The following is a 12,411-nucleotide window of genomic DNA, read 5'->3' on the forward strand; positions in this document are numbered from 1 at the left end:
TATTATGCGAATTACAATTCTACATAATGCTCATTGAGATGTGATGATTGATTTGATTATCCTCGGACATTATAAACGTTCACCGGTATAACCGAGCAAATCGGACAGCGAATTAAACTGTGGTGATACATGCTGCTGGCCGTGAAATATAATATAGAACAGAAGTAAAAAAAAAATTCATTTGAAAGAGAACAGAAACATTGACGTCACTTTTGCATATAAGTTGAAAGCAAATTGCAATGAATATTTCACACGCAATTGACTGCAACGTCCTTGTGTCCGCTCGCTATGCACACGAAGAATGAGTTACGTTTTTTATCGCGTTTTATCTAGCTTATTGCCAACGTCTACGAATGAATTGCAATGATTGGCAGGATTGACGCGTTCGTAAGAAACAAAAAAATCATTTTGATAATAATTATGATTTTTCTGGGAGCTTTTTGAGCAGATAGTCTGCTCTGCATGTCGGTTTGGTTGTGCTTATTATATTTATAACTAAAAACAGTAAGGGAATAATTCTCGAGTCTTATTTTTCAGATAATAAACCCTAAGGTTTTAAGAGCGTCGAACGAGCGGGAGAAAAATGAAAAGCAATGAGTACAAAGTCGAGAGACGGTGAATGCAAAAATACGAAAGTAAATTCGGAAATATGCGAGAAAGGAAAAAAGCAAAATGGGTCGCTCAAAGCCAATGCATATCATCAAAAGCACCGCGACCAAATTTTCCCTCGCGTTAGAGGGGTGAAGTATTACCCAATAATGCTCGTGATGATGGAATTAAAATAGGATGGAAATAAATTCTCGGAGCTGAGGGTTGCGCGAGTGAGATGCGAGACGCGTTATAATTCTGCGGCATGAAAGCCGGGCGCCACGGGCATTAAGATCAAGTAGGAGGTGGGAAAAAATAAGGTGGAAAAGTGTGTTTCGAACCCGATCAGAGAAAGAGGTGAAGCTGCGCGCCTTAGGTGGGAGGTACTAAAATTAGAGAAGCATCGCAAGTACACAGCATCTTGAGGCTTCGCGACTACGTGGACATTTTGAAAGAAACTTTTGTGTCACGAGGTCGTCCGCGTCGCCGAGACGACGACGAGGCTCCTCCACCTCTTCGTCGGGATTCGTCCGACATTATATTCTGGCGATTCGAGTCTAAGAAGAATATTCCTCGGCCATAGCTTCGGAGCTTCTTTCGGGACAATAATATGTAGCATTTGCATATCTATCGCGAGTACGTTATATAGGTATTATTATATAGGCGTACGCGAACACGCGGTACGTTTTAACCGGCTAATTAAACACGTGCTGTAATTACACCGAGATGGCGAGACTGGGAGGCGTGCGACTAGCGGCGATAATCGTCATCTCTATAACAATTAAATTGCTCTCCGTACACGGTAAGGCTCATCAATTATTCCTCCTATTATCATACGCACCTTCTATCATATGACTTCTCTTTTTCTTATTTCTTTTGCATTATTATTCCACGCTTCGAATCAGTGTTTCCGGTTTTTGGTTTGTCACTTTAATCATACGTACCAAAACTTAAAAAAAAAATTCTGACTTAATATTTTATCAAATGAATATTGATTCTAAGTTGAAATTGTACGACACTTTAATGAAATTCATTACATCATTACCTTACATCAGCTCGTGTAATTTTGTGTGACATTTTTTTACCATTTCTATTATAATCAGTAAGTCATTATAAACGAATTATAATTGACTTGGCTTTTGTGAAGAATTGTGCTTCATTTCGTAAAGTGCCTAAAATCCGAGTAAACACAACCGTACTACATCGCATGAACAAACAACTATCTGCATTTGCCTATTAACTACGTTTCTAAAAAAATTTTAAATTCATTTAGTCAATAGTAATGATCGGGATAACTTGGACCATCTATGCCACGAGTAAAATTTTCTCTGGATAAAAAGCACATAGCCACTGTTTGTTTGATAAATATATAAAAGAAAATGCGTCAATGACACCGTAGAATTGGCAAGGTTCCTTAATCCGAAGATCCGATAGCGTGGGAGATGGCGAGTGGTGGATGCATCGATTGGCTCAAGAATAGATTTAACGCGGCCAGAATAGAATAACGCGTTATAGTGTGCGTGCGTTATAATGTGCAATCCCCGACGTATAAAAGTGGGCCAGGTTTTTCCCGCGGATAGCGGAACCCCCAGAGGTGCGAGCGTAAGACAGACTCGGCGATACAAATTGCAATAAAGTACCTGCATGTTTCAGGCAGGAAATGCGTGTGCACAACCAAGACGTGCGTTGAAACCGGAAAGGACACCTGCGGGACGCGTTTCGCCTGTTACACGGAGTTCATCCTCGCGGACGAGGGACAAGGAAATACGACAACTCGCGGCTGCACTGAGTACGTGACGTCAATTCCGATAAATCCCTCCTGCATGAATAATAACCCATGTTTTCAAATTGCCCGCAATTTTCGCGCCCTTTACTCCTAACGCCAGGCAATTTGCCATGCGCGCGTGTAAGCACGGTTACAGTCCGCGCTAAGAGAAGGGTTGACGGGATTCCCGTTCTACTTGGAGCGGGAAATTCTCAATTTCGAATATTCTAACTCCACGTCTAACTGAAAAACAAGAGATTCGATTTTGTCGATAACTTTGCACATATCGTGAGCAAGTCGTCAGAGTAATCCTTAGAATAATCCTACATACTCGGGATAACTACAGGACTGACCACCCAGCTGGATTTCTTAAGTCACCGCGATATTTCTCGCTGGAGTTTGAAGATGGCTTTTTCTCGGCAAGCATACGTAATACTTGTTGCGACGTGAAAACTGGGGATAAAAAATTAACAATCACTTGATGAGCGCAAGGCGCATAAATTCAGGTTGTAAACTTGCCGACGACAGCATAAAACGTTCAGCATGTTTTTGTTAATTATGGAGTTCACTGAACTCAATCACGCACAAGAAGCCGGAACCTGGATACTCACGAAGCTCTGCCTAATTGTCTACTGCGCCTTAGTTCATGATTCACTTGATACTTCTTGGATGAGCACTTATAAATATAATACAGGGTATCCAATATCCATATTTATTATTTTTTTTTCTTATTCTTCTGGCGAAAAATATGCGGCATAATTTACACACCCGTGATTCTCCGCGCCAAGTTTAACTAGGTTCCTTAACTGTTTACCACCTGATTTAACAGTAAATACAGAGATAATGCATACGTGAAGTTTCTAGCCGTTTGATTATAAACAGTTTCTCCAAACGGTGAAACAAGACGTGCGCTGACTCTGCTGCCTTATCGTAGAAAATAATATACACCGCACACTGTGCGTGTGTATTGCAGTATGTGTAATTAAGAAATGCAAGCATCACAAACCATCACTTTATTCCGCAACGCGCTCTGCCAACTCGAATAATTATCTGCCTAATTGAAATTGCGATTCTGTATAAAGAACCTGAATTCCATTGCACTTGACGACGGTCTGTTCCCGTTTCCTCAATATCTGCTTATATTCCTTTAACGTTGTTTCACTTTCCCGCTAAGTACCGATTTGATTCACCGATTTTATCGAAGTCTTATTATAATAGCTTGAGAATATTCTACAGCGCGAGTGTTGCTACAGTTTTGTTAGACTTACGCCCACGACACTTAATCCAATCTATTATAGCGAACGCTCGCGTTCAAACTTTTCCTGGAAAAAATAATACGTCTCAAAGTGGTCAATGCTGAAGAAAATACTGGCTACACTCACTCAAGATGAAGTGTTATAATAATAATAATTTCCACATATATTCGTTATCCGTTATATATGATCAACAGATTGACAAATATTTCCCAGCTATATGAGAAAATTGTTCATCGAAGTAGAAGCTTCAAAATAATAGGCATGAAAAAAAAAAAAAATGAAACAGCTATAATTAACGACTAGATGCAGCATAAAAAACCGGCAATGAAATTGAAGCTTTAATTACAATACGCGTGTACGACGGAGAAATAATGCTGGTTCGTACAACCGTTAGACATAATTAGTCCAGACGGCGAGCAGCATGTTCAGAAAGTGACATTCGGATAAGTCAATCGTGAGATATTGCCTGGCCGAGGAATATGCATGTGTTGTACATAAGCGTGAGCATCTCGTACCGAGAATTGAAACCCCTCGTTCTGCAGAGTAATTGATGTCTCGAGCGAGATATTTTATTTTCGGAATATGGTATGTGTAATACTTAAACATACGTATACATATCTTATACATTCCTCCTGTGCCTCTTTTTATTTCCGTTTCTTTTTCCTTTCATATATCATACGAATGCATCGTATAAAACGATTTCACCGTCAATATATATCGCTTCGCGATGTATCATTAAATTATACAACGTGGAAATGATATCCATTTAATTAGCGCATGAATCGGTGCATTATTCGCGTTTCGATTAAAATTCGTATACGACCATACATAGATAACATTAACGTGAACCCGTACTATATACCATAAAATCACGCTACCTTCTGCTGGGATAATAATAGGTTAAAAGAAAAAAAGAGCATGGGCATGATAAAAATTGACTGGTATAAAAAAACTGGAATAATTAAGCCACGTTTATACATATAATGTGCTCCGCGTGGAACAATTAATGCCGAGTTTTCGCATTTATAATAAATCTTGCACGGTTGTAAATCATCCGCGTTGATGTCGATGCTCGGCTGCATAATATACATGCATATACCTACTCATTGCACTCACTGCACTCACTGCACAATTGCATGACCGTCGGAGCATCGCGTGGACTATTCACCACCGACGAAGAAGTGTACGGCAAATATTCTGCGCCTGGCTAATTCTGCATGTATTACACAGTGCGCGTGTGTTCATCTGATATTCCCATGGCTTAGTGCTGGAGGTATACACACCCATGTTTGTATTTATACATATATGAACATGTATGCATCTAATGAGCCGCAGACTTTTACTGGACATGTATGCTCGTTACTCGAGTTATCTCCTCCCGCAGGCCAGAACTGCAAACTTGTTTCCTCGGTGATTATACCTACATACCTACCAGACGACCAAAAATCGTTCTTATACTGCATGAGATGTGTAGGAATGGCGAGAGTAGTTTTATTTTTATTTTCTTTGACGAAAGCGTATTTAATGTACAGATTATTCAACGTATGAAAAGTATTTGGATGTAAATTCAATGTGTGATATTCATTGTGCAATATGTATATTGAATGTTCCGCAGACTCGTCCTGGTGCGTTGGTAAATTCTTCGTTTGTTTAATTGTTTCGTTTTTCAAAGTGGTTTGTTTCATATTTTATGTGAAATTATCATACGCATACACCAGGTTTAAAAGAAAAAACTGTATGGAGTACAAACACAGCATGCGGTACATTATACTAGGCGCCACAGATATAAAAAGGCGGTTAAAACGGAGACGAATCCCGTTCGAGGCAGCGATTACTGTCCGCTGATAGCCCAGGGCGTCGTATTTAATCGGAATGCGAGGAGATTTTGATCATCGAAGTTGAGTAAAAATTCGTATACCCAAGTATGTGCCGAGTATTTTACTCGGAGAGTATATGAATATCTTTTTACGCCTTACGCCTATATATGGAACTCGCGCGATTGACACGTCCGTATTGAAATGAAACCAAACATATGCGAACAAAAAAGTAAAATGGAAATTAAAATAAAAAGTTGCAACCAGCAGTGAGAGATAATCATCTTGTTCCTCGAATACTGTTCCAAGAAGAAGAAGAAGAAGAAGAAGAAGAAAAAAAGAAATTAGAAAACCTACAGAGACAGATATTACGTATAAGTAAACGGTTATGTGTAATGTATGTGTAGATGTACAGCTAGCTTCAACAGTGGCTTCTTTGGCTGCGGCATAGAGAAATAGTAATGCGTATAAAGTGTCCAACCGTTATCCGCCTGCAAATTGCGTAAACTCTGTCACAGGACTTGAGCTAATTGTAAACAGAAGTAAGGTAAAAAATTCAAATAAGATGAGTGAGAGAGATTTGAAAAAAGAAAGAAATAATCTCAAGCATTTTCATTTGTTATAGTTACTAGAAGTTTCTATTAAGATTGAAAAATTGTTGGAATTACAAGAACAAAGAAAGAAAAAACAAACTCAGACTCAAGTATACTATTTAGTGAGAATATAGTTATTAATACTACATTTTCTGGTATAACTGGAACATTGAAACTATTTAGTTGGCTGAAATCAGCAAAGGCACCAAAAATACAATTATCACAATACCATGCATATTTCTTTTCGGCTATGGAAAAAAATGAAAACAGTTAACAAGGACTGTATACAGTGTATAATAACCGCGATTGAAAATTTATGTCTACAATAATTAAAGTATGACTTTCTCCGATTGTCGACAGAGACGCGACGCCACTTCTGTGCGAGAATCCTCCCAGGTCCGAGGACACTTCGACGGGTTACCAGCACCGGGTTCGACTGCCGCGTTTGAGATGCTGCAACTCCCACGACTACTGCAACCGCGGCGCCCTCGACCCTCTGCTCCAGGATCACCGTCGGCCCTTGTCAACCCAGAACCGCGATCCCGTCGTCAGCCACGGGGACTCTCAAGGCAAATCCTCGGACCCCCCGGATCGCAATCGCGATAAGAAACTCCTCGACTCTTCGGCATTTACCGACGACGGCAGCGGTCTGAATTCTTTGACCCTTCGGCAGGTCAAACCCCTCCACGTGGCAGCCCTTGTTCTCGCAGTGGCCGCCCTCATCTCGGTTCTCGCTGCCTGTTACGTCATCACCAGGTACGCCTGCTTGCAAGCATTTATTTTTGACCTCAGTGAATTAACGGGGATTATTTTGCCACGAAGTAGAAAAATAAATTGAAAATAGAACGTAGGAATGATATTACTTGTACAAGATATCCATAAAGTATTGACATGCATGAATTTTCGCAATTTTTGGATCGAAAAAACGATATCGGTACCCCTCGAATTTTCTCATATTTAGCAGTATTCAGTGCTATAACTCCGTGAATATTTCAAATATTTGTTCGAATTACTTCAAATTTGGACCAAAAGCTTTCTTTCCACGCGAGAATCACGTGAAGGTGTTTCAACTTTGAATGTGTTCACAGATAAAAATGTTTCGCGTCCGAGCGTTTTGTAATTGAAATAGAACAGTGTTAAGCATCGGTTGACTATACTGCAAATTGTATAACAATAATTTTTATATTGTGATTTTCATTGTATCGCATGACGTAGAGACTGCGGAAGGGTTCTGGGAGGATCCGGTTTTGAAACGCCCACTTTGAACTTGACTGCAATTTCCTGGGTATACGAAGAAGTAAAAACGTAGACCAATCCATTATCGCCATTATACCGTTACGCGTGTAGACACAACGTACAGTCTGACGTTTTATCGCTGACTTTATATAGTTTATACTCGTTTTCCGCAGTCGTCCGCAATTCTTTCTTGTCACTTTCTATTATTGTAAAGACAACGACCGGGGCTCTTACGCTTCGTGGCTCGTCATGCTGCCGGGAGCCTCGCGGTCTGAAAAAAGGAAGGTTACAGAACTCGGAGACTCGTTTGCCTGCTCAAATAAAAGATCCATTATAGCTCGGTCCCAGCTTCTCGTATACCTAACTATAACGATCCGAATCACGACCGTATTTATTACTTTACAATAAATTCTAGTCACTTGAAGCGATGAGTTTCCTTTTGAAAGGATTTGTCGTCAACTTAAAAATCGATAAAGATCCCAAAATTTGTACATCGCGGTATTGTTTCAACCGTAGAAAATTTTCGAAGGATTTCATTTAAGTTGCGTAACTTAAGATGTATTATTAAAAGACTTAGAAAACTTGCGTGCTGAGGGATAAGTCGAAAGTGTAAAAAAAACTCCTCTCGGTACAGTCAACTTCACTTGCAAAACTCTGTAAGACCTCGTACACTATAATAAGCATTATAGAAGTAGCTCTATGGACCCGCTTCATCCTCTCCTTATCCACGAGGCGGTTTGCACTCAAACATATACGGACATCGCGTGTATCTGTCAAATGAGACACAAAGAAGGCATATTTCAATTTCTCCCTGTATGATGTGTTTAAATAAATTATCTTCTCGACGGCGAGCATCCTCTCCAGAGTGAAAACAGAACCGGTAGCGTATTTATTACAAACTCTGCGCGGAATATGTACGCGGTAAATAAGTACCTTACACCGATTCTCATACGACCATCTCATGCATATCTTGCGTAATCCGTCATGCTGTATTGTTATATTTTCACTTGTTGCCACGCCGCGTCGCGTTGCGGCTGTATTCGTTACATCCTCATTCATTGTCGGCGTTATACGGCAATACAAGTATCAACATGCATATGCACGCACGCATACATAAATATTCTTAATTGCAGTAGGATTTCCTATGTGTGTATTAGGTACAACGTGTTTCGTGTGGCTTATCGACATTTGCATTTCAACGACCGGAGATAATGCCTCATTCCAATATAAACCGATAACTTATTTTACACATTAGCCCGGAGACCGGGAGTAAAACCCCCGTTATCGATTACACGAATCTTCAGGCCGGATTTTAACGAGACGTGAATTATAACTCGCGAGATTTTAAACGAAAAAGCGAAATTATAACAAAATTTACTGCAATTTTTGATGTAAGGAACGGTATTTCTGAATAAATTTCAGTGTCCTCACCTCAATTCAAAATCGAATGCAACCGCGACTGGATGTTTCACGTTTATTTATACGGCTTGGAATATTTGTGGACGAGGACAAACAACAATGTCTCTTCATTCATGCTTTTCATTCCGCCGCGGTACTCGAGCGGTAGTTTGATAATACTCACGAAGTAGCTGGCGAGACCGAGAGATATACTCGAGAGCAATTGAAGCTTTTGAAGACGAAGAAGAAAGAAAGAAAGAAAAAAAAAACAGGGAAAGTACAAAAGGAAAAAAGAATTATTATAGAAGCACTTCAAGATGACGCTTATGGCGAGCGAGAGCTCAGGACTAACTCGAGCTCACACACTCCACCCCGCTTCGTATTTGACTCTCGAAACTGCTCGAGACTTTCAAGAGTCAAGAAGAGCGTCTGTAAACTTGAAGCACCCTGCTGCAGAGTGCTTAGACGCGATGTTTCGTTTTTCCCTGACCCTTAAGGGGATGCCCTGGTCGGTTTCGCCACTGACTTATATATCTCCAAATATCGAAGTCCACGATCTGAAATGCGAAAAAGGGCTTAACAGCCCCATTCTATGTACAATTATGAACAAAAACACTCCCAACACATTCGCAGGTGACGTAGAAATAAAGGAATGGCATGAATTCACGAATTTTACGAATCCGTGCCATTTCTTTTTTTCTGCATCAAATGAAAATGTGTATCGGAGTGTTTTAGTTCAGAATTACGTATAGAATGGGGTTGTTAAGTCCTTTTTCGCATTTGACATCGTGTACTTCGATATTTGGAGATATATAAGTTAGTGGCGAAACCGACCAAGGCACCCCCTTAATTTTCATCCCATACCTTAAAGCTCATCAGCGATTCTCAATGCACAAAGAGAATCAAGTATGAAAATCGTCAATTTTCCGAGATACGAAAAAAGAAAGCAGCTGCATACCGGAGCGATATTCTTATGAATTATTCACGTAAACCGTGATTGAACGTAAACTAGAAAGCCGTGTCTCGTTTTCGCGATCACCTGAACATGCAACCACACAGGTAAACCATGCAATAAGTGGACCGAGGCAAAAGCTGAAAGCCCCTTAACAACAAGTAAAGTACAAAAAGTTTTAAATATTTGAAACTCGACGTAGGACGTAGCCTATCATGGTGAGAAGGATCAAAGTACATTTGTCTGTTCGTGTAGAGTCGTCGGCGATTAGAGGGTTACTTATGGAGGTTAAAAACAAGGGAATCGACACCGTCGTCTGCCTGGCAGTACACACGCATATTACATCTATACGTATAGGCAACGACGGTCGTTAGACTTTGTCCGTTTGGTCTTCCACTATCAGTTCGGTCGTCCGGCTATCTCGGCCTCCATTTTCCCCCGACCTCCAATTCCTCTTTCTCTTTTAGCCGAGCGTTCCCTTATCAACGCCTCGTCCCCCTCCTCGCCCTGGTCCAACCCGTCAGACGAATTCCCGGCAGCTCGAAATTATCTATCACGATGCACAGACATAATAGATGCGCGGCTGAACTGCAGTCACTATTATTACTGCAGGTATATACCAGAGGGACATTAACCAACGAACGATGCAACAGGTCCTCCCTTATACCTGCGGCATCGCGCAACTTTCGGCGGCAGGAAGGATATCGCAGGATCCCGGCTAAATTGGAGGGGGGGGGGGGGATAGAGGGGCCCAGAAAACCCACGAAAGAAAGACCCCACCAGACCCCGGCATGTCGCGTCGGTCTTTTACTCTCTAATCTCGAAGAGGCCCCCCGAACGCTAAGTGGGTTTCCGAGTACGGAATATCTCTACGGAGGATGAGGCCCTGCACTACCTCCACCCCCCCTCCTCAGCCTTCTTCCAGCGACCGAAGGAACGGCTCGCCCAAGGCTGGACCTCGCGTTTATACCTCCTCATTTTCTCATTTCCTCATTTTTCTGCCGAGCAGCAGCCTGCACTGCGCAGTTTTCTCTTATTTCCTCTTATTGTCGCTTCGAATTATTGCAGGGGGTCCATTATAGTCCCCATGCAGCTATATAGTAGCTCCCTTCTCTCTTTCTGTTATCCAGCTTCTGTAGCAACGGGTACAGCTGAAGGAGCACGCCATACAGCTTCGAGTTCCCTACCCGTGCACGGTACATAATGTGTAATCACTTTTCACGATTACATTCTAAGTTATTAGCGAGAAGGACTTCTCACGCAACTTTCCACTCGCTGAACTACGGCGAGTCTCGAGCTTCACAGTGCAGTGCTGCGGTGCAGTGAGCGCAGCGTTTTTTACATTCTTCTCTTCTCTTCTCTTCACTGTGCTCCTTTGTTCATCTTCCCCCTCCACAGAGCGACTTGCTGTACAAGCTGTCAATAAGCCTGTGTAACCAAGAACACTGATATATATGCGGTGTATTAATCATTCGGAATATGTGTAAATTATGTATATTGCGCGAGTCTAATATTGTGCATGAAGTTTGGATTATACAAAAGTAAAATTTTTTGTTTTAAACTAAGTCTGCGACGTGATCTATATATCAGTCTCAAGTTAAGCGTGCTTCAGGTTTTTCTTATTTTTTCGTGTACAATATAATGGACCGGGTTTCTAATCTAATCGGTTTTTGATGATGGATCGGGATGACCACCGAAGCCTTTCGAAGAATATACATATATATATCGACAACAGTAACGCTAATTGTCTCCTAATTTTCATTCCCGGCTAAAAGGATCTGGGGGAAAATAAATTCTTGGCTTTGAGTAAACATACCGGTTTCCCTTTCTTTCTACCTCTCCCTTTTTTTTTTTTTTTGCTCTTTTAATCTGTTGTACTTCTCTTTTCTTTATTACCGCAGTTGCTCGTTCTTTTTTCTTGGTGCCCCCTTACATACATACACGTGTACGGCGTGTATAATAAAAACAGAGTTTCGTCTCTTATGTGCTTTACAGATTTGCCCGACTCCCGAGTGTTTACGAAACATATTCGGTTACGCGATGTCAAGTGTACGTCGGTTATACCTATATGTAACAGACATGCAGGGACGCGTTATAAACTACAAAAGAGACTAAACAATATCGAGAACAAAAAAATATCACGGCCAAGAGAGCGATGATGAAAAAAAAAAAAAAAAAAAAAACACCCACCACGCAAACAACGCTACGCCAAAATATACAATAATTAAAATCGAATAAAAATTGAATCCTGTTTCTCCTCCTTACAGATTTCTACGATCTCATCCGTACCCGGCAGCAGCGAGACAAAATGTCAACTGATCATCCGTGATCGAGATGCCTCGATCGCCACGCGGTATAAAAATTATATCTCGAAGAAGGATGGGACTTATTCCGGTGTATCTCTACGGCGACCGAGAGATAATTAATCACGAAGAAAGCAGGAAGCGAGCGCATCGCTGAGGACAGCTATATACGATAAACGGACGTGCATGTATCGGCGGCGATCGGAGTGAGAAATAGAAGGGCAAAAACCCTCGGCGCCGGACTTGTGCCGACTTCGCAGCTGATCACAATGGGTGTAAGTATCGTCGTGTGGCCGACGATGAGTCAAACAGCGGGTGAAAAGGTCGGAGGCAAAGGAGGTGGAGGAGGAGGAGGAGGAGGAGGGTGCCGAGGACGAGGAACGGCCGGCGAGCACATGCAGCGAGGCGATGCAACGTGGCGGGAGTAAAACGGAGTGAAACCGGGACCGACGCCGACGGCGACGTCGACGAGGGCGCGTTGCGACGCCCGGCGTCTGGCTGGTCTG

General features: G+C 41.6%; 1 protein-coding gene across 1 annotated transcript; it reads left to right on the plus strand.

The window, feature by feature from the left end:
- The first annotated feature begins 1,155 nt into the window (after positions 1-1,155).
- On the plus strand, positions 1,156-11,992 carry LOC124404567. The gene is made up of 4 exons (XM_046878805.1): positions 1,156-1,390; positions 2,242-2,377; positions 6,377-6,772; positions 11,870-11,992. Exons 1-4 carry the CDS (start codon positions 1,315-1,317, stop codon positions 11,919-11,921), a joined length of 660 nt encoding a protein of 219 aa, XP_046734761.1. The 5' UTR covers positions 1,156-1,314; the 3' UTR covers positions 11,922-11,992.
- Positions 11,993-12,411: the final 419 nt, after the last annotated feature.

This window comes from Diprion similis, chromosome 3, assembly GCF_021155765.1.
Source record: "Diprion similis isolate iyDipSimi1 chromosome 3, iyDipSimi1.1, whole genome shotgun sequence".
NCBI lineage: Eukaryota > Metazoa > Arthropoda > Insecta > Hymenoptera > Diprionidae > Diprion > Diprion similis.